Here is a 24,065-nt window from a genome sequence, read left to right as displayed (position 1 = left end):
TAACAGTTGTAGAACACTGTTAATGTATTTAGTACCACTGAATTGTACACTTTAAAAAACACTGAATGTAACAGCCTATATAAAAAAGAGAGACATGTAAATTGACCGTATCTCCAATACGCTCACCAGCCAATCAGGAGTGAGCATGCAAATTAACCCTACAAAGACAGCAGGGAATGTAATCTACAACTTTGCAAAATAAAATTCAGATTACTTAAATATCTAAAGGGCAGAATATAAATCGACTTTATGAAATGTGATGCAACCATTAAAAATTATAATTAGGAAGATTATGTAGCAACTAGGTGAAGCATGACCAGAATGAAATGAAGCTATTTGAACCCATATTAGATATGAGAGCTCTATCTTTAATAATGTGTCCTTGAGAAACATTTTTAATGAAATAATAATATAGCTACCTGGTGTGATTAGGAGGGGTCATGTTAAAACAGGTAAAGCATCTAGCACAATGTTTTTTTGCTAAATGAGGTTATAAAACTGCATATACCTTCTGTTTAGAAGCATGTGTTATTCATTCCAATAGTTACTGAGGTGCCACTATGTGCAATAAAGTGATAGCATAGCATTATACTAAAGGAACTATAGTTTTAGTAAAGGAGACAAGCACACACTCAATGTGTTTATGGTAAAAGGATATAGTACAACGATAACTAAGAAAGCCCAGGTTTAAAAACAGGCATAAAGGAAATGTTTATAAATACCTAATTAATGAAACACATTATATAGCCAGAGAAGCTCAATGAACCCAATCAAGTGTAGTAGGTGAACTGAGTGTAAGAGAGTGTGTATGTGCGTCTGTGTTGTCAGATGTCACTTTTGCAGGATGATGGTCTTTCAGCAAGGAGTTGGACAAAAAAGGCAAAAATCCAGCCTATATAAAAAAGAGAGACATGTAAATTGACCGTATCTCCAATACGCTCACCAGCCAATCAGGAGTGAGCATGCAAATTAACCCTACAAAGACAGCAGGTTAATTTGCATACACAGGCACTGGGAGGAGAGCAGGTGGAGAGTGGAGCGGCTTGGGGAACTTGGCTCCCCAAGCCACCAGATGGAGAGCAGAGAGGAAGAGCTGGAGGTTTGGAGGACTTGGCAGAGCGGGAGGCCGTGGGACAGAGACAGAGCAGGAAGGGAAAACCCAGATTGTGGGGAGCACCAGGAATTCTGGGAGTAGTAGTTCTGGTGGCAGCCCCAGGACCGGAAGCGGAAGCCCAAAGCGTGGGGAGCACCAGGAATGCTGGGAATTGTAGCTCTGGTGGCAGATGGATCTCCTAGACACTAGAGCAAAGTGAGCCTGGAGCAAGTTACTGTTGCGGTGGAAGATGGAGGAAAAGCAAAGGTGAGAGACATAAGTAAAATCAGAGTGTCTAGGAAAAATTAAAGGGAAGATATCCTAAAACTTCCAGGAAATCTCCACCAATGAAGCAAAGAAAGAAAAAAAAAAGCCTCTATTATTCTGTGAGCAACAAACCAAACTGGGTTGGGGACTCAGACAATTCGCTCATATGATTGCAAAGACAGACAGAAACTCCCGGATTGGAGAGGGCTCCCAGATTGGAGAGGGTGCAGGTCAGGCTGAGGAACCCAGCCCCCCCCCCGTGCACAAATCTTCGTGCACCGGGCCCCTAGTCTGTAATAAAGAGGACAGGATGCAAAGTTGGCAGAGATGCAAAACAATAGAAAGAGATACACTACAGGTGGAAATATAAGTTGATATAGCCTATGTGGAGGGCAACTAACTAGCTAGTAAAATCTTTTTCAAAGATTTCCAAAATATATCCATTGGGGGGGATGAGGGAAGAAGTACACAATAATCAAGTAAGCCATCTTTTGTCTTAATATGGGGAGGAAAATAAGAACAAATTTATACATGCTTGTCTTGTCTATTGTAAATCGTACATCACCAATACCTGATTCTATAGTCTCTTCTGCATCAGAGGGCAGAAGTCTGGAACTACATTTCCCAGAACCCCTTTTCCCAAATGATTCAAGGGTAGTGCATGCCAACAAAGGACTCATGTAAGATTTAATGAAGAAAATGAGAACTATTATTGTCTGATAGCAACTGTGAGTAAATATACGGGAAGACAACAGGCATGAGGTTTGAAGTGGCTGCTGCATGACAATCATCTGCTTTTCCAGACTCAATATTGTACAGCAGATCCTCGAACAATGTCATTTCATTCATCATTGCTTTGTTATAATGTTAATGAGATGCCATAGGAACTTAACTGTTTATATCAATTAGTCTATGGCAAAAAATGGTTTCATTGTACATTATTTTGCTGCAGTTTTAAGAGCCTATCAACAATGTTAAAGGATTTACAATACAATGTCAATTTTCCAAATTAAATCCATAATTTCAATGGAATAACAATTAAGCTCAATAGTTTCATGTCAATTTGAAATTGTCAAAAAGGTATATAGAATATCAAAAAATAAAAAAAGTAAAGCTGGAAAAATTGAACTTCATACCATATACAAAAATATAATTCCAGGTAGGTAAAAAAACTAAGTGGGTAAAGATACTACAAATTTTGAGAAGAAACAGTATTTTTAGGAACTTGATGGTTTTTTTACATAAGAAAGGAAAGAGAACATAAAAGATTGGTAAATATGATTATATTACAACTTAAAATGTCTGAACAAGACCAAACAAACAAAATAAAAGTGGGAAAGGAGGGGGAGATAAAAAGGGAGAGACAGAGATAGGACTAGAGAATTCTTCATACAGCTATATAAGCCTGATATGCTTGTGAGTCCTTTTCTTTAAGATCTATATTGTTGAAATATTTGTGCATATACACTAAACCAGCTATTTCCAACTGGTATGCCCCAAGAATTTTTAAAACATGCAATACCTGATTATTTAGTCAGGGGCACTGACCTCTTTTCCCTTAGATTGTCAAATAAAAAAATGACAACAGCCAACACAACAATAACCATCTGGTGTAAATATATCAAAAGCATACCTTTTTTAAAAAACACTTAGTATTTATTTTTTTGCTAATCCTCACCTGAGGATATTTTTCCATTAACTTTTAGAGAGAGTGGAAGGAAGGAAAGGGGAGAGACAGAGAGATAAACATTGATGTGAGAGAGATACATCAACTGGTTGCCTCCAGCACACACCCAACCAGGGCTGGGGTCGAGCCTGCAACCGAGGTACATGCCCTTGACCGGAATTGAACCTGGGATCCTTCAGGCCATATGCTAACATTCTATCCACCGAGCCAAACTGGCTAGGGCTACCAAGGGTTAACTAAGACCAGGACTCTAAATCAAAGTAATCTTGATTAAAATTTTTTATAGATTAATCTTATATACATAAGAAAACATCTGTGGAAAATCTCTTTTCCTCTAAATCACTTTCAATAAGGTTCTTCTAGATTTTGCCTAAAATTACTTTCATGGTAACCAACCAACAATTCACTCAAATCCATAGCTTTATTTTCATTGTTTATAGAAACAGAAAACCTATGATTTCCTCATGGTTAGGTAAAGCTATAGTGTGTGTCAATAATTAATATGCTCCTATAGTAATATTCCTGTGTTATGGGTATGTGCATCTCTTACATTTATGGTGTTTGCTAAACCTCATTTTATTTCTCTAAGATTCTCATGTTTTTTTCATAAAAAAATGCCTTTTCTTTGGTCATTTGCCTATTGTAACCTATTTTTTTTAACCATTTCTTATAATTCTGTTTGACATTCTTCAGATATAATTCTCCACTCATGCTGTTTTAGCCATATGGAGTCAAAATTTAACCATCATAAATTCTGCTCTATATCGTATACATTTAAAATATACCCGGGTTGAAATAAAAGACAGCACTTTCCATCAAAACCCAAGGAATTTAAATCTTCTAGCCTATGGTAACCTAACTGAGCAAGAGACAAAAAAACTTAGGTTCAACAATATCTGAGAGACCAATATCAGAAAGCTATTAGTTCAAAATATTTTTGGTCTCAAAATCCCTTCACATTTTAAAATTATTGAGGACCCTAAAGAGTTATGTTTATGGCAGCTATTTATTTTTATGTCTACTATTTTCAAAATTAAAACTCAGAAATTATTTAAATATTTTTAGTCTACTTAATGTTACATTATCAGTATAAATAACTATGAAAATAATTTTTTTAAATTAGTGAGAAGACCGACACTGTGTTTTACATTTGTACAAATCTCTTTAATGTCTGGCTAAATAGAAGATAGCTAGAGTAACTTAGCCGCTTCTGCATTCAATATGCTGTAAGTTTTCCTGCTTTAAGTATATGAAGAAAATCTGTAACTCATAGTTACAGAAAATGGAACCATATTTATAAAAGCCTTTTCACATAATTATGGATATTCTTCTTTGACACTACATCAAAACTTGACAAAGTGGTCTCTCTTAAAGGTTGGTTGCAATGTGAAATGTGAAACTAAATCAATGAGCTTTTCATGCTTTTTCACATTGAAATTCAAGTACTTCTAATGTATCTTTAACCATGTGTGATTTTATAACATAATCAGTCATTTGGAAAATGCTGGTTTTCCAAGATATCAAAGTATTGATTGTGGTAGGTAACAATGTTATTTTCTATTCTAGTACTTAGAAAGCATGTGACATAATTATATGCCTAAATTCCTCGTTACTTGTTTGGTGCTGGGCAAAAATGCAACCCTTACTCTCCAGAAAATTTTAAGTTCAAGACTAAATAGGTAAATCCCCCCCCCCCCCACCTCCCAGTTTCAATTCTACCTTCCATCAGTTTAATGAAACACTGTTAAACTCTTGTAAATGGTAAGTTTAATGATTTTTTTATGAATAATGGGGGGGGGGGGGGGGGAAGGTCCTGCACTCCTAAAAGCAACTGTAGGCAATAAATAAGAATAGTATAGAAACAAGGTCATCCTCTACAGAAGTTGCTCACAGGAAAAAACATTCATTGACAAGTTGACAATCACAAGAATTGTTTACAACAGAATCTGGCAAGACTGGGGGAAGGGAACCTTTTTCCTTTCATTTTATACTTATGTGAAAAACTGGTAGCAAAAACTTGGAATAAATAAGTTTTATGCTCTTCAATTTTTCCTGAGAAGCAAACCAAACTACACACACACACACACACACACACACACACACACACACACACACAATTTTTAAAAGTTGTGAGTACCAAATAAAACGATCAAACACTTCTCTGTCATATCAAAACGACTGAAAGGTACTGCATATCTATAACCAGCCTTTAAAAATTAAAAAGTTTTTTAAAAGGTCAGCAGCCAAAAGATGTTTAAGTTTCAATACACATCCCATCCCACATACACAAACAGTAAGCAATCTGTTCATCCTATGACAGTGGTTCTCAAACTATTGTTTCACAAACTTCACAGACAGCTCCATGATTCCCATTCTACAAACTATGTACCACTCTGTAAATATTTTATGCCTGCAATCCAGTAGCTACTACTTGGATATAAACAGCTTTTAATTGCCCAAAAGAACAAAGAAGTAGGAATTTCAGAGAAAAAGGCAAATTCACCTTCACGTGTCAATCCTAAAACAGCCTTCAGAATCCAGTCTTTCAAAGTCCTTTCCTCAAGGCTCAAACCTGATGACAGAACTCTGCATAAAATGTTCCAATGGTCACTCCCCACAGCAATGAGGTTCAAATCCCATAGCATAGAACCCAACATACTCTAAGAATTGGCCCTTACTTACTTACTTTGCCCCAGCCTCATCTTCTCCCTTCTCAATCCTCACTCCCGTATAAAATCATAAGGAATATAATCCTAATTGAGAGGATGGGAGGGGGCTCACTAACTCTAACATGTATGCTTCAGGAGATAGAGACGAAAAGAAATTCTTTAGGATGAAAAAGTGACATCAGGTAATAACTGGAATCTACATAAAAAACAAAGAACACTGGTAAAGATAATTACAGGCAAAGAAAAAATAACATTATCAAAGACAGTATAAATATATTTTTTACTTTTTTCTCTTAATTTAAAAGGTAACTAATTGCTTAAAACAATTATAAAGTTGTTAGGCATATATAACAACATATAAAGATGTTATATATAACAATAATAGCAAAAAAAGAGAGGAGAGAATAGAGCTACAGGAGGAAGCAAATGATACCAGATGGTAACCAAAATCCACAAGAAGAAACAAAGTATCAGAAATGGTAAATATGTTGGTTAAAAGACTATAAATATCTTTCTTCTTTCTTCTCCTCTTTAAGAGACATATATTGCTTAAAACACTGTATTGCTGGGTTTATTACATAAATGAACATGATATATCTATATATATATAAAAGCCTAAATGACCGAATGACGGGTTGACCAGTTGCTATGACGCACACTGACCACCAGGGGACAGATGCTCAACGCAAGAGCTGCCCCCGGGTGGTCAGTGCGCTCCCACAGCTAACCTCCCATAGCCGGCCAACCTCCCCCAGTCCCTCCCCTGCACTGGCCAACCTCCCCCTGTGTCCCTCTCCCGGGCCGGCCGTCTACCCCCTTCGCCACCCTCCCATCGGCCCCAGTTGCTGGCCAGGCCAAGGGACCCCACCCGTGCATGAATTTGTGCAGTGTGCCTCTAGTATGACAATAAGCACAAAGGAGAGAGGAGGAAATGGAGCTATACTGGAGCATTATTAGTAGTAATCTGAAGTAGACTGTGATAAATTCAAATGTAATCCCAAGAACAAACCCTAAGAAAAATATCATTAAAAAAATAAATTTGTAAAAAGAAAATACAAAAGGTGACAGGAACAACAAAAAAGACATGAAGTATAATAGAAAATAAATAGCAAATGGGAGATGTAAATTCAACCTTTTCAAAAATAACATTTAATAGGAAAGGATTAAACACTCCATTAAAAAAGATTCAGTGTGATGCTGTAGTTTGCTTTTATATCCCTTAAAAGCCAGGTGTTGTTAACTTTCAAGATCAACTAACTTCATTTCTCCAGGATGTGGTTGTTGCTTGCCTAGCTGTTTATAGTTCTCCCAGGGACACTGTTCCCTCTTGGCATGACCCACTGTGACTCTGTAACTACACACTGCCTAGGATGTAAGCTTTCAAAGAGTGGGGGAAATTTCCCACCATTCAGAAAACTATCCAGTATAGAAGCTTTCTGTTTGCCCATCTACACACACACACACACACACACACACACACACACACACACACACACACACACACAATCTTTTAAAGTCCTGTTTGAATTATCTGATTTTATCTTAATTATACTAATTATACTAATAAGAATACAGGGGTGGGCAAAAGTAGATTTACAGTTGTAATACAAATAAATATACTAACTAAATATAATACAAGAATAAACTGTTTTACATACAACTGTAAACCTACTTTTGACAATCCCTATATAGATAGAGAGTTAGGTCCTTTCTTACTTTCACCATTTCTAATCCAAAAGTTCCCTCAAAAAAAGGGGGGGAAGAGAAAATGCAATCAATAAGATATTCCTTAAAAAAACCCACAAAACATCCTTTAGTTGACTGCAGGAAAAGTTTAATAATATAACCTGCATCAAGACTAAGAATTGCCACCCTAGCTGGTTTGGCTCAGTGTATAGAGCATTAACCTGCAGACTGAAGGGTCCTGAGTTCAATTCTGGTCATGGTCACATGCCTGGGTTGCAGGCTCGATCTCCAGTGGGGGGATGTGCAGGAGGCAGCCAATTAATGATTCTCTCTCATCACTGATGTTTCTATCTCTCTCTCCCTCTCCCTTCCTCTCTGAAATCAATAAAAATAAATAAAAAATAAATTTTAAAAGACTAAGAATTGCAGTTCTCCTATATAAAGTATTTGATTTTTTCTTGGTGGTAGAGATTAAGAAAAAAACATATGCTTAAGTAAAATACCCTCATGTAACACAAATCTACCAAAAATATAGTGTTTCTTCCTCTAAAAGGATTTTATACAGACTATAGCTTTTGTCTACTAAGGATGAGAGAAAACAATATCACAGGAAGAACATAAATAAAATCCCATTAAAATAAGGGCCCAACTCTACCATGGGGTTCAATTAGTCTTTTCTCCCTTGATGGTCTCAAAGCACAGGTAAGATAATTGCCCTTATCTCACACTAGAAGGCAGAGACTGTTTTTGTTGTTGTTGTTTTTAAATATATTTTTTATTGATTTCAGAAAGGATGGGAGAAGGAGAGAGAGACAGAAACATCAATGATGAGAGAGAATCATTGATCAGCTGCCTCCTGCACACCCCGCACTGGGGATAGAGCTGGCAACCTGGGCATGTGCCCTAACCGGGAATCGAACTGTGACCTCCTGGTTCATAGGTCGATGCTCAACCACTGAACCATGCCAGCTGAGTGAGACTGTTTTATATCAAGACTAGAGGCCCAGTGCACGAATTTGTGCATCAGTGGAGTCCTTTGGCATGGCCTGCGAGATCGGGCCGAAACTGGCTCGCCAACATCCCCTGAGGGGTCCTGGATTGCGAGAGGGCACAGGCCAGGACAAGGGACCCCACCAATGCATGATCGGGGCTGGGGAGGGACCCGGGAGGTTGGCCAGTGGGGGAGGGACCGCAGGAGGGCTCCAGGGTGTGTCCGGCCTGTCTCGCTGAGTCCCGATCGGCCAGATGCCAGCAGCAAGCTCACCTACTGGTCAGTGCATGTCATAGCGACTGGTCAACCAGTTGATTGTCTGCCCCTGGTGGTCAGTGCACATCATAGCAAGTGGTTAAGTGACCTTAGCATATAATTAGCATATTACGCTTTGATTGGTTGAATGGCCTACTGGACAACCGGACACTTAGCATATTAGGCTTTTATTACATAGGGTGTATCCCAGTATCAAGGACCAGCAGGTAGTAAGCATACAAATGTTTGTTACTTAATAAGATAAGCAGGATATTAACTATAACTATTTCCATGAAAATTATTACAAAGAAAACCTTATCCTATCTAATAAAGAGGGAATATGCTAATTGACCATCCCTCCATCACAAAGATGGCTGCACCCACAGCTGAGGCCAAGTTCCCATAAGGAGCCTTAATGAGCAATCAGCAGGGACCTGAGGCTTCACCCTCCCCTGCCACCGTGGGGCTTGACAGGGGACCTCAGGCTGCACCCCCCCACCCAGTGGGGCTTGATGGGGCACCTCAAGGTGCACCCCCAGTGCTGGGTCAGGGCAACTCAGACCGCGCCCCTGCCCAGTGGGGCTTGACGGGGGACCTGAGGCTGCGCCCCACCCCCCCGCCTGGCGGGTTTTGACAGGGGACCTCAGGCTGTGTCCCCCACCTGGCAGGGCTTGATGGAGGACCTCAAGGCACGCCCCCCGCCCCCGTCTGGGCGACCTCAGGCCACGCCCCCCGTCCTGACGCCGGGCCAGGGGACCTGAGGCTACGCCCCCTGCCCGGTAGGACTTGACAAGGGTGGGACTGGCCGGGTCTGGATCTAGCCCAATGGAGGGGGAGGGGGGCCGGCCGGGTCTGGGTCTCACACGATTTTGAGGTGCATGTGGGTGGGTGGGGACTTGACTCTGGGTCTTGTGGTGAGCCCCAGACTCTGACAGGAGGAAGGTTTTCATATACATTTTACTAATTTTCTTTCATCTCTGACACTTCTATTATACAGAAAGGGCAAATAGCAATATTAAATTATTTCCTCTAATTAATCCCCTTTTAATGTGCACGAATTTTGTGCACTGGGTCACTAGTATTTACATATAAGGTCTAGAAATCAACAGCTGAAGACTAACCTACAAACCAAGGGCAATGATTCCCAAATCAGAATTTGAATAATAACCTAAGGAGTTATCTTGGTTAAAGAAACGGTGCTATCCTATATAATAAAAGGGTAATATGCAAATTGACCCTAACAGCAGAATGACTGGTCTGGTCGCTATGATGCACACTGACCACCAGGGGGCAAACGCTCAATGCAGGAGCTGCCCCTTGGTGGTCAGTGGGCTCCCACAGGGGGAGCTCCGCTCAGCCACAAGCCGGGCTGATGGCTGTGAGCTCAGTGGTGGTGGCGGGAGCCTCTCCCGCCTCCTCAGTAGTACTAAGGATGTCCGACTGCTGGCTTAGGCCTGCTCCCCGCAGGGAGTGGGCTTAGGCCCTCAGTCAGACATCCCCCAAGGGCTCCCAGGCTGCCAGAGGGATGTCTGACTGCCAGCTTAGACCCGATCCCCCAGGGAGCTGGGAGGTGGACATCTCCTGAGGGATCCTGGACTGCGAGAGGACGCAGGCCAGGCTGAGAGACCCCCCAAGTGCACGAATTTTCGTGCACCAGGCCTCTAGTAATAGATAAATACCAAAACTGTGGAATAACATCATAGTTTTTTTCTTATTTCATGCTTACACAAAGACCAAAAATCCACATTAATGATCATCTGGGGGCAAAGGAAGACTGGAGATGATTCAAGGCTGACAGAAGTTCTCCTGGACCTATCATTTCCAAAGTTGCTCTGGCAGACAATCCAACCAGCAGGTAAAGGAAAGAGAGCATTGTTCAAGGAAAGTTTGTACTGGTTGGGGTGAAAGAAACACTCAACATTTCTCTGCTTCATTCCTACGACCAGACCTCAATCATATGACCATCCCCAAATGCAAGAGAAGCTAGTAAATAAATGTATAACGAGTTGGGACCTAAGAAAAAAAAGGAACAAGCTTGGTGAAGAGCAAGCCAGACTTTACCAGAGGTTTTAAAATACAGATTCTGGATCATTACCTCAAGTGATCCTCATTCAGATCTAATAGGACTCCCAAATTTTGTATAAGTTAGCTAAGTGATTCTGATGCAAAATTAGGAGCTTAGGAAGTAAAGAACTTGGAGCAAACAGAAAAGAATATTTCCATGGAAAAGTTGAAAACAATATACTGGATAAAAAGAAAACTAAAAGATGATGAAAAAATTAAGCCTTGTGTCTAAGACAACACAAGTGTAACTTGGGAAATTCTTCACTCCTTGGCCTGTGATAGTCTCTCATGGCTCTCTTCCTAATTCTGGTAGCTTCTTCCCAGGCTTCCTCCACTCATTTCATATTCTCCACTAGTGGCCCGGTGCACGAAATTCGTGCACGGGGGGGGGGAGTGTCCCTCAGCCTGGCCTGCACCCTCTCCAATCTGGGACCCCTCAGGGGATAACCGGCAGTCAGACATCCCTCTCACAATACAGAACTGCTGGCTCCTAACTGCTCGCCTGCCTGCCTGATTGCCCCTAACTTCTTCTGCCTGCCAGCCTGATTGTCCCTAAGTGCTCCCCTGCTGGCTTGATTGCCCCTAACCACCTCTGCCTCGGCCCCGCATCCTGGACCCAGGATTCCCTCCTCCAGCCGACCACAGGCACCCAGGATCTGGGCTTCTCTCTCTCTGGTCAGCCATAGGCGCCCGGGCTGGCTGCAGCCGCAGGGGATGGTGGGCAGGTGGCTTCGCCTGGGTTGCAGCCCCAAGTGCTGGCGCCCGGGACCACAGGGTGGGCGGCTTCTCCATCTCCCAGGCCACAGCCAGCCGCAGGTACTGGTGCTCGGGACTACGGGGTGGGTGGCTTCTCCGTCTACCATGCTGTAGCCAGCCGCAGGTGCTGACACCTGGACCATAGGCGGGCAGCTTCTCCGTCTTCCCTAGGATGCAGTGTGGGTGACTTCTCCAGCTGGCTGCGGCCTGGAATCATGGAGCAGGCAGCTGCTTAGTCTCCCGGGCTGCAGCCAGCCTCAGGCGCTAGGGCCCGGTTTCTCTGTCTCCCCCAGGACATGGGGCAGGCGGATGTGAGGCTTCTGCTGCTGTCTGCGGCCTGGGATCACAGGGCAGGCGGCTTCTTCATCTCCCGGGCTGCAGCCAGCCTCAGGCGCTGGCGCCGCCCGACTTCTCCGACCCCCACAGGCCCGGAGCAGCGGGGGTGGGGGGAGGGGGAGAGGCGGGGCTGCTGCCATGTTTTCAGGTTAATTTGCATACTCACTCTGATTGGCTGGTAGCATAGCGGAGTGATGATAATTTGCATGTTTCTCTTTTATTAGTGTAGATTATCCCTTCCTTGACTACGAGCTGTTCTCATTCCTTGAGTGACCTCATTCACTTCAATTACCACTAAAAACACTTTGCTCTGAGTCCAGCCTCACATTTAACTGGTTATTATAACATTTCTCCATTTAAATGTCCCACTAGGACCTTTAAAAAGCCAGAACTGAATTCATTTTAGCCTCAAACCAGCTCATCCTTCTTGCATGCCCTATCCACCTAGGCCCTACAGTTACAACCCTAGAAGTCACTGGTAATTAAAAGCCTTTGTGCTTCAAAAAATACCATCAAGAAAGTAGAAAGATAATCTACAGAATGGGAGAAAATTTTTGCAAATCACCTATCTGATAAGGGATTTGTACCTGAAATATATAAAGAACTCCTACAACTCAATAATAAAAAGACAAGTAGCCCTGGCCAGTTTGGCTCAGTGGATAGAGCGTCGGCCTGCGGACTGAAGGGTCCCAGGTTCGATTCTGGCCAAGGGCACATACCCGGGTTGCGGGCTCGATCCCCAGTGGGGGGCGTGCAGGAGGCAGCCGATCAATGATTCTCTCTCATCATTGATGTTTCTATCTCTCTCTACCTCTTCCTTCCTCTTTAAAATCAGTAAAGAAATATATATTTTTTTAAAAGACAAGTAGCCCAATTAAAAATGGACAAAGGATCTGAGAAAAAGATAATCGAAATCATTAGCCATCAGGGAAAAGCAAATCAAAACCACAAGAAGATATAACTTCATACACACTAGGATAACTATAATAAAATGTTTTAAAAAGACAGATGATGACAATAGGTGTTACTGAGAATATGGAGAAATTAGAACCCTCATACATTGCCAGTGGGAATGCAAAATGGTGCAGCCACAATGGAAAAGGAATGGGCAGTTCTTTAAAAAGCTAAATACAGAATTACTATATGAACCAAGCAATCCATTTCTAAGTATACTAGTATATCCAATAGAAATAGAAACTTGTTTCCACACAAAAATTTTGACACAAATGTTCAGAGCAGCATTATTCACACTAGTCCCAAAGTGGAAATAACCCAAATGTCCATCAATTGTCGAGTGGTTAAATAAAATGTGGTATATGATAAAATGGAAATATTATATGGGCAATGAAAATATTGATATATGCTACAATATAATGAACCTACAAAACATGCTAAGTGAAACAGGCAAATAAAGAGAGACAGAAGGTAAATTAGTAGTTGTCTAGGGCAGTGGTCGGCAAACTGCGGCTCGCGAGCCACATGTGGCTCTTTGGCCCCTTGAGTGTGGCTCTTCCACAAAATACCACGGCCTGAGCAAGTCTATTTTGAAGAAGTGGCGTTAGAAGTTTAAGTTTTAAAAATTTGGCTCTCAAAAGAAATTTCAATTGTTGTACTGTTGATATTTGGCTCTATTGACTAATGAATTTGCCGACCACTGGTCTAGGGCAAGGGAGGAAGTGACAGGTTTAGGGGTAAGAGGTTTCTTTTTGGAGTGATAACATGTTCCAAAATTTCTTGTGGTGATACTTATACAGCTCTTTGAATATACTTGAAATCACTAAACTGTACAATTTAAATTGGTGTGTGAATTACCGTATTTCCCGGCGTATAAGACGACTTTTTAACCCAGGAAAATCTTCTATACGCCCAGTCGTCTTATACGCCGGAAAATACAGTATATCTCAGAAAAACTTTAAAAAGAAAAAGCTATCAAACTTTTTAATACAGATACTGATGCAAGAGAAAAGACTGCTTCTCCAGACTAACTTATACTTCCTATTATAAGACAAATTTTTGTGGGGGTTTTTGGGTACCTTAGATAACTACTTTCCGATTTACCTTTTTAAATATTTTAATTATCCTTTGCTGCATATATGTGGCTTTATATCCTTTTTAAAAAATATAATTTTTCTGATTTCAGAGAGGAAGGGAGAGAAAGAAACATTCATGATTAGAGAAAACCATTGATCGGCTGCCTCCTGCACGCCCCCTACTGGGAATCAAGCCTGCAACCTGGGCATGTGGCCTGAAATCCAATGTGACCTCCTGGTTCATAGCTCAACACTCAACCATGAGTGACATGGGCCATGTACTTTATATCCTAAGAGTAGAAAATAAGTTTAAGTTTATAATAAATGCATTTAATTGGTAAACCATAACTAATTAAGATTTTGAACTTAAATTTACTAGGCAAAAGTAAACTTTTCACTAAAGTTGTGGAGGCAGCAATTCTATCCAGCTTCGCTTTGTATGCCAATTAGTATACACACAGGAAAGCTGGTAACTTTTTTAAAAAAATCAGTATCCTATAAAGCAGGTGGATGAATCACCTAATAGTATACGAACTGAGGTTGGGGAGCAGGAGTGGAAATTAAATCTAAAGTACTTAGGAACTTTAATCATTGTATACACTGTATACAATGCATAATACATTTAAACATTACTGTATACAATGTATATAACATGCAACACATTAAATCATTATTGGTTTAAGTAACTGGAGATTTCATTAATTTTGCTTTAAATTAGAAGCATTGCTATGTGACTGATTTGATTTGAACTGTCCATGAGATGCATTATCCAGAACCAAAAGACTGAATCCTAAACTATTTTCTTCAGGCACAGAACATTTCCCAGGAGCATCTCACTCCAGCCCAGGTAGAGTGCATTCACTGAATATAAATTTCACAATAGACTAGAAAAATAAAAATGAAATAATATAAAATGCAGGGAAACCTAATGTGACCCAAATCTTAACTACTTGAACTATCTGCTCTTTTTATTACTACCACTAGTGGCCCAGTGCACGAATTCGTGCACATTGCAAGGAAATTAATTAGAATATTTTAATATCACTATTCGCCCTTTCTCTATGATAAACGTGTCAACCAAATTCACGATCGACAATGACAAATCGAAACATGCATGCGATTGGCGCCAGCAAGAGCTTTATATGTACTGCGCATGTGCAAGTCAACTCAGCCTTTTATATATATAGAATAAACTTGCTTAATTAGACCTGCTTTCTGATTTAGCTAAACTTTTTCCAGACCAGTGAAGCAACCCAACTTCTCTTTCAGGCAATTGTCAGCAACACAGCAGTAAGTATCAACACAAAGATTATTATTGCAGATCACGCAGGGAGAACAAAGGGTAAAATATTTAACTGTTTGACTATATTCTGCACAATGAGAAAACCTGAAGTCATTTTTAAGGTCTACCATTTCTTACTTCTTTTCAGTTGGGTCAAGTTTCTAAGCTTTCTAAATCTCCACTAATGAAAATAAAATAGGTTTCCACCGTGTCTCCTATCTACCAACTAAAGGACTTCTGTGAGGATCAAATGAGATGAGGCATGGGAAAATGCTTCACAGACATTTGGTTACAGTGTAAAATGTTTCCACCTGGCTATAAAGCAAGTCCTGTTCCTGGGCTGAAGAAATTCCAAGTACACTAGTTGCTAGGGAGAGGAAGCCGGGCGTTGCTACGTGACATCATTACCCAGACGGACACTTAGCATATTAGCTTTTTATATACCGTATTTTCTGGCGTATAAGACGACTTTTTAACCCAGGAAAATCTCAAAAGTCAGGGGTCTTATACGCTGGAAAATATGGTATATGGGTTTTAAGCAATCTGATATACATTGTCAGAGATTTTTCTAACCTACCCTATTTTCCGGCGTATAAGACCCCCGACTTTTGAGAAGATTTTCCTGGGTTAAAAAGTCATCTTATACGCCGGAAAGTACGGTATATATAGACGAGTGGCCCGGTGCACGAAATTCATGCACGTTAAAAGAGGATTAATTAGAGGAAATAATTTAATATTGCTATTTGCCCTTTCTGTATAATAGAAGTGTCAGAGATGAAAGAAAATTAGTAAAATGTATATGAAAACCTTCCTCCTGTCAGAGTCTGGGGCGCACCACGGGACCCAGAGTCAAGTCCCCGCCCACCCACATGCACCTCAAAATCGCATGAGACCCAGACCTGGCCGGCCCCCCACATTGGGCTAGATCCAGACCCGGCCAGTCCCACCCTTGTCAAGCCCCGCTGGGCAGGGGGGGTAGCCTCAGGTCCCCTGGCCCAGGGCAGGGGGCATGCGTTGAGGTCCCCTGTCAAGCCCCACTGGGTGGGGGGCATGGCCTGAGGTCCCCCATCAAGCCTTGCCAGGCAGTTGGGGGGGGAGGGGCCCGCAGCCTCAGGTCCCCCGTCAAGCCCCACTGGGTGGGGGGACATGGCCTGAGGTCCCCTGTCAAGCCCAGCCAGGCAGGGGGGCGAGCCTTAGGTCCCCTGGCCCAGTGCTGGGGCAGGGGGGTGGTCTGAGTTCCCCCATAAAGCCCCGCTGGGCAGGGGGTGCAGTCTGAGGTCCCTTGGCCTGGTGCCGGGGTGGGGAGGGCGTGGCCTGAGGTCCCCTAACCAAGCACCAGGATGGGAAGTGCACCTTGAGGTCCCCCGTCATGCCACACCGGGCGGGGGGCATGGTCTCAGGTCCCCTGGCCTGGCGCTGGGGCGCGCAGCCTGAGGTCCCCCAGCCTGACACCAGGGTGGGGGGCATGGCCTGAGGTACCCTGTCAAGCCCCACAGGGGCGGGGGAGGGCATAGCCTCAGGTCCCTGATGATTGCTCGTTAAGGCTCCTATGGGAACTTGGCCTCAGCTGTGGGTGCAGCTATCTTTGTAACGGAGTGATGGTCAATTTGCATATTCCCTCTTTATTATATAGGATAACCAATGTTTAATTGAATTTCATGTTTAATTTACACTAGTGCAACTATGCAACAAAAAAACTGTCAATTGTCACATGAACATAAGACACTCTTAACTATACACACAAGTGAGCCATTAATATAGCTATGAGGATCCTTTAAGATGTGTTAATTCCCATTAAAATGTTTGCTTAGTACTTAATGTACTCAGTTGGTACTAAAATGTCTTACTATTACAGCAGTAGTCACCTAACTGATCTGGGTGTCCCCATTTGTCTTTTACAATCTACTAGAGGCCCGATGCACGAGCACGAAATTCATGCAAGAGTAGGCCTTCCTTCCCCAGGCTGCCAGCACTGGCTTCCCTCTGGCACCCAGGACCTGGGGTTCCCTTGAGCCACCAGCAGGCACCCAGGACCTGGGCTTCCCTCACAGCCTCTGCTTTGTCCAGAAGATTGTCAGTTCTAATTAGCATATTACACTTTTATTATTATAGATTCTTCTAAAACCTATAGTGGTTATTTAACTTTTGGATGACATGGGCACCCTGGAAAATTTAATAAAAGTTATAAACTCTCTTGAGAAAAATACATATATGCACATTCCTCCTAATTTCTTTCAAAGACCGTAGGTTAAGCTATGACTTCCCATCACCTACAAATCAAGTCCAAACTTCTTAGCCTTGCATTCAAAGTACTTCATAATGTAGTCATTGTTAATTTAGCTAATCTATCTCCTATCCTTTCCAAATACACATACCAATCTGGTCTGTCTCCTCACTATCCTACCATAGATATACCATCCTCTCTTTCTGGCTTGCCATAGCTCCCTCTTGTTGCTTTCTGAACAACTGCTTGCTTTCAACAAATCTTTCCTATAAACCTAAAATACCTCCCTTGCCATGAAGGGTTGCTCTCTGCCTATAATCAGATCATCTGATCCATTGTGAATTCTGAAACAGGTTACCTGTATCTCAAGGAGCTTTCCACTGGGCAGGGGGTGCAGTCTGAGGTCCCTTGGCCTGGTGCGGGGGGGGGGGGGGGGGGGGGGGGGCTACACTTCATCTTACAGGGTCTCAAAATAAAAAAAAACACCAAATATCAGGAAATATACGACATACAGTTTTGAACTATGTTTACATTTTTAAATAATATGTTCCAAATGTTTTCCTTAAACCCTCTTCATGTGAAGTGTATCAGTCACTGGACATTTACATGTATCTTTTCTCCTTTTCTAACCAATAAGATTCTTAAGGGCAGAGATGGTTAACTACTGTACCCTGTATCCCATACAGTCTCCAACGCAAACCAAGGGGACACTCAATGTAGAATAGTTCTTGAATATCTGGGCATCAGTGTTTTTCAGGCATTTCATACATTCCGTGTCCCCAATGATAAGACTTTTCAAAGATCATCTATTTTTTCCTACCAAAAGCCAAGTAATGTTCTACCTTTAGTGAATACTTTATCAAGTAAGAACTTACTAACTATCCAAAATAGTGGTTAAATTATTCTCATCCATCCAATATCTACTAATTGATATATGCCAACCCTGTTTAAAAAAACAAACCCTTCCATATAACAAGAATCCATTGACCATTAACACTACACAAAACAATGCAAGTATAAAAGCTTATCCTTGAGCACCACTGCAAACAAAGTTGAACTCCAGTTATAAAACAAACTCAGAAAATAGAAACAAACATCACAGATTATATATATGCACACTATAGGCGGCAGTAACACAGCATAAAAGTGTAAAAACTTTTTTTTAGAAACATGACATGAAAGTTTATGACCAACTGATTCATGCTACAACATGGTGAACCTTAAAATATTATGCTAAGTGAAATAAATCATTAACGGAAGACCAAATATTATATGATTCAATTTATATGAAATATCCAGAATAGGTAAATTCATAGAGACAGAAAGTAGATTAGTGGCTTCCAGGGCCTAAGGGGGGAAGAGGAAATGAGGAGTGACTGTTAATAGCTTTTTGGAGTGATAACAAAGTTCTGGAATTAAATACTGGTAATGGTTAAACAATTTTGTGAATATACTAAAAACTACACTTAAAAAGAGTGAATTTTACAGTATACAAATTATCTCAATTTTTAAAAGTTTATGACCATTTGGGCTATTGTAACTCAAAACTGTTTTTTTTTAAATAGGAATCTTATTTTGTAGTTTGTTTTCTCAAACTGATCTAAAGTAGCAGATATACTAGTAAACTGGTCCTCTACTAGGCCCCTTTAAAAATCAGAGCTTTAAATTTTTGTCAGTGAAAACTACCAACTTGCCAATATTTATCAATATATTTTTCATCAGAATACAGAATTCTGGCTTCCTAAAAAACAAATGGCCCAGAGCTGAGCAGCAACTAACACACTTGGTCCTATTTGCCACGATCTCCACCACTTCTTACTGTCTTTCAGATACTAAAGCCTCAAGTCAGTTGCCATTTAGTTTCCCAGTTGTATGTTATCCCTGATCTAAACAAAGACCACCTACCTTTCCTATTAGGGTATACTATGAATCACTACTGATAAAATGTAATCATGAAATTGGTCAAAAGGTACAAATTTCCAGCTATAAGATAAATAAGTTTGGGAGGTCTAATGTACAGCATAGTGACATGCTGTAGTATGTCATTCAGTATGTAATATTACATACTGTAATATATATTTAAATGTTATCTCCACACACAAAGAAACTTGTAATTGTGTGAGGGAACAGAGGTGTTAACTAGCCTTATTGTGTTAATCATTTCACAATATATACAAATATCAAATGATCATGTTGTACACCTTCAACTTACATGCCAATATCTCAATAAGGCTGGAAAATAAAATTGAAAAAATTTTATGCAAAGACAAAAATCTTGAAAGTGACACCTGTTAAATAAAACCCTATAAGTTTTACAAATTCATGCTATTTAAACACTTTGAGAAAAACATCTAGGGAAAAGTTTATGTTTCTACTACAAACAGAAAACAATTTCCATTTCATTTACAATTAAAAATTATTTTCACTTACTAACCGAAAATAGTACAGTTGCCGAAGCCGGTTTGGCTCAGTGGATAGAGCGTCAGCCTGCGGACTGAAGGGTCCCGGGTTCGATTCCGGTCAAGGGCATGTACCTTGGTTGCGGGCACATCCCCAGTCGGGGGTGTGCAGGAGGCAGCTGATCGATGTTTCTCTCTCATCGATGTTTCTGGATCTCTATCTCTCTCCCTTCCTCTCTGTAAAAACTCAATAAAATATATTAAAAAAAGAAAAAAAAAGAAAAAAGAAAATAGTACAGTAACTTCTTATCCCCATATTAGGTGTTGGCACAAAATGAGGGACACTGTTTTATTCAAATTATTGATTGGATATGAAAACAAACTGCTTTAATCTGATTTTATGTTTAAGCCATCTAGAAACCACCCCCATGCTTATGTGCACAAAGGAAAACAACTCCTACTAACTTATAGCTTCTGTGTATTAGACCATATTTGTAAAGCTAGAAGAAAACAAAACACAAGGTAAATATGGAAATAACATAGAAAAGCAGATTCTACTGCTTCCTATCTCAAGTATAATGAGGATCAAGCTAAATGCTGTGTCAAGTACTTTCCAGTTTTATTTCTGTGTACTTCTCCAGATCTCCTCTCCTCCAAAGAAAATAATTCATCTAGCTGAACTGCTATTCCTATAGATGGAAAATGTTAAAACAGTACTTGTATTCCAGTTTATTTTTACCATATATCTAAAGCTAATAAAATATCAACATATGAGTTCTGAAAGCTCTTCCCCTTAGACGAAAAACAAACTCACTTCTCAAAGTCTTTCAAAGGAGAGACCAGATGAGCCAATTACTTAATAATCAGAGGTAAACCTCAATGTTCGACCCCCTTTGAGCCATGCCACGTCATTAACTTGTCCAAGTATCCTCAAATTTACAGGTGACATTTCACACAGCACCACAACTGAGTATTAATAGGCACTATATAAAACTGGAGTAGCATCACAATTGCTTCATAATTGCAATTCCTAAATACACAAATGCAAAGGTACAACTGGATTTTATGTCTGCCTGAAAACACAATCCTGTTTTGGTTTCAACCTGATGGTGAATAAAATGGGATGCTCTCCTAAAAGTTCACCAAATTTCTAATGTAATGCAACGATCCAAACTTTTTCAAAAGTGTAAGACTAGAAACAAAACAAATTATTACCTCAACTATAAGTTATGGAAGCACAAAGTGCCATTACGATTGATAAAAATTAGTGGAGAACTTGATCTTGAGTTTCACACCATCAAGAGTATAAGGTGACTGAATTGTACATGAATTAGCAGACATTGGTTTATGCTTTAACTGTGGTTTATCTTTTATTCTTTAACAGTGCTGTCCCATAGGACTTTCTGATGATATAAATCAGAAATCCCTTATCTGTGCTGTCCAACACACAATCAATTGTCACATGTGGCTACTGAGTACTTGAAATGTGGCTAGAACTGAGGAACTCAATTTTTTTTTATTTTAATTAATTTAAATTTAAGTTGCCACATGTGGCTAGTGGCTATCATATTGGACACACGCGGTTGTATGATTTGAAATACAATGTATATAAACTTCACTAAACAGTTTTTCAAAGTACCATGTCCTGATGATGTTAAAGTAAAACCTTCCACATAAGTTCAGTCATCAGCCTAAGCATAAAATAAAATTTACTATGACTGCCTCCGTATAAAATAAGATTCACTATGAAATAAGAATTCACGATACTACTTAGATTCAGAATTTAAGGTACAATATTCACTAATAGACAATATTAAAAAAAACACACATCTAAAGTTTTCCCCATTGTTTTTACAACAAGGGTAAAAACTTTCGGAATAGTTTCCCAATGCATGCAAGTTCCTTTCCCTTCATATCTGTTCAATATCTTCTGTTCAGAAAAAACAAGTGGTAGAAATAAATGTTCAGCACTAACAAGTCTATTGCGACTCGTTCAATTTCACGTTAATTTATTTCTCTTTTCCTTAAAGGAGAGATGTTTGGAAACTGCCGCCAATGGCCTGAAAGCCTTGTTACCCATCTTGCCGTGTTTTCAGGTGTACAAATCGTTCTGATACAGTTACAGTTTCGTTGCTAGACACAAAGTATTTTTTCGGTTCAAGAGAGTCACTACTCTTTGCGGCACTTCAGACATTCTTGGACCAGCTCTCCCCAAATCAAGAAAAGTAACCAAGATGGTGCACAAAATGTCAAAAGAGAAGCCTGGGAACTTGCACACTGAATAAGCAAAATCAACCGCCTTTGACCCGGAGAGAGTGAGCCCCCCGAACTATCGGGCCAGGCGAACGTGCGGGCAAGGTCGTGACCCGAGGTCACGGCCGCCAGCACCGCTCCTGCCCGGCGGCGGGAAGCCACCTGTTAGGCCCGAGCCTCACCTGGCAGGAAGGCGCACACCCGGCAGCGCGCAGGACGCTGACGCCCAGGCGGCGAGCGCGGGACCCGCCCCTCTGGCGGCGGCGGCGGCGGCGGCGAGCCCCCCAGCGGCACGTGGGCTTCCCCCGGCCCGGGCTTCGCTGACAGGAGGGTCGCCCGCGGCCCCCGGCCCAGCCGCCAATCGCCCGTCGCCGGGGCGGCACCCAGCCTCCCTCGCAGCCACCCCGCCGAGAGGGCGCCCGGGCGGCCCGCACCGCTGGCCCGCCCGCCCCCTCTTCCTTCCTCCCTCCCCGGTCGGGCGCGATCCCGCCCCGCCGCCCCTCACCTACCTGGTCACGGAGTTTCAGGAACGCCATGGCGGTCGCCGCCGCCGCCCCAGTAGCCTCGGCCGCTGCCCGGGGCCGGCGGGTCGGCGGCCGGCTGCAGCTCCGGGGTCCGCGGGAGGGGGCGGCACCGCCTCCCGAGCCGCCTGCCGCCGCTACCGAGAGGTGAGGATCCCGGCCGGTCCCGCCTCCTCCTCGGAGGACTCCCCGCCCTCTTCCTGCCTTTCTTTCTCTTTCCCTGAGCTGCCCGCACACGCAGCCGCCGCCGCAGCCGCCACCTCCTCACGCCCCCTTCCCGAAATACCCTGGCAGCCCCCGCGCCGCGCCGTTCCAGCCCGCGGCAGCGGCGGCATCCAAACTCCACTCCACAATATTACCACCACCGCCCGCCGCGATTGGCGGCCGCGCGGGGGAGAGGCCAGAGTAAGCCGAGCGCCCATTGGCCACGCCGCCGCGCTCGCTGGGGGCCACCCCCGCCTCCCGGAGAGGGAGGGGGCGGGGAGGAGGAAACTGCGAGGAGTGGGCGCGGAGCACGGGCGCGCGCGGGGCGGGGAGGGGGCGGGAGCCGAGTCGGAGGAGGGGCGACCAGGTGCTCCTTGGCGCGCGCCCTGAGCGCGGGGGGCGGAGCCCGAGGTTGGAGGTGGGGGGTTACCAAAGGTGCTCGATAACCCCCGCTTGCACGTGGAGGTAGAGTGCAGACGCTCCCCGAAAGCCGGGAAGGTCGAAGGTACGGGGTGAGAGGCCGGAAGGGGCGTGAGTGATGGGCACCTGGAGGCTGCCGCCTTCCTGGAAGCGTCTCTTAGGGGATTGGGGCAAACCGGACTCGCAAGTGGAGGGAGAGCGGGAATGCGCTCCGGGCTTGGAGAGGATGAAAGGGCCGAGGGAGTGGGGTGAGAGGTGGTCCCCGGGAGGCTGCTGCCCTCCCGGGGGCGGCGGGCAGGGCCAAAAGGAGCGGGGGAGGGGGAGCCTGAACTAGCCGGATCTTGCACGGCGTAGAAAGGAATGCCTTCACCGGCACACACTCCTCGAATTGGGGAGGTTGGAGGAGGTGCGCAAAGGTGAGAGGGGACGCCGGGCAGCCACCTTGGGGGAGGTGGTCGATGTTGGAACTCGGGCGGAAAGCAGCATCTTTGCAGCCAAACAGGTTGTAGACGCCCGAGCCTTTCTCCACCCGCCGTCCCAATCCGAAGCAAGGCTGTGGTTCTCTCCCAAGTCCCCCTGCCAGGATTGATTCTTTTTTTCTTTTCGCATCTGAAAGGTTTTGCCTCCCACTCGAGATAAATCAAAAGATGTGCTGGATTTCCAATAAATAGCACCTTTGGATGTACAAGTTGTTAACGAAAAAAACCATTGAAACCTGTAAAGAATTTTAGTGAGTTTATTTGAGCCAAACTGTCGACATATGCCGGGAAGCAGAACCTCAACGAATTGAGATTATGCTCCGAAGAATGGTGGGTTACATCTGTATTTAAGCATTGCCATCAAAGGAGGGACATAGGTGGGCTACATGAAATTCATTGGATAAAGTCAAATGGTGGGAAACCCCTGGGATTGGACAAAAAGTAAAATG

General features: G+C 42.7%; 1 protein-coding gene across 4 annotated transcripts in view; it reads right to left on the bottom strand.

The window, feature by feature from the left end:
• Positions 1 to 22,848, bottom strand: part of ANKRD28 (ankyrin repeat domain 28) — a 142,503-nt gene extending 119,655 nt beyond the window's left edge. For 3 of the 4 annotated variants that reach the window (XM_079794448.1, XM_079794447.1, XM_079794449.1), the window contains exon 1: positions 22,502 to 22,848. Coding sequence is in view for 1 of the 4 variants with exons in the window: in XM_079794447.1 (XP_079650573.1) it covers positions 22,502 to 22,528 (27 nt within the window). In the remaining 3 variants the exon portion in view is untranslated. Of the gene's footprint in view, positions 1 to 22,174; positions 22,394 to 22,501 lie in introns of those variants that run through there. The other variant, XM_079794453.1, reaches the window with a different exon arrangement.
• Between the last annotated feature and the right edge of the window lie 1,217 nt (positions 22,849 to 24,065).

Source organism: Cnephaeus nilssonii (assembly GCF_951640355.1).
Source record: "Cnephaeus nilssonii genome assembly, chromosome: 17".
In the NCBI taxonomy this organism is placed as follows: Eukaryota; Metazoa; Chordata; class Mammalia; order Chiroptera; family Vespertilionidae; genus Cnephaeus; species Cnephaeus nilssonii.
The sequence above is the reverse complement of the archived record's forward strand: the minus strand, read 5'-3'. Positions and strand labels throughout refer to the sequence as shown.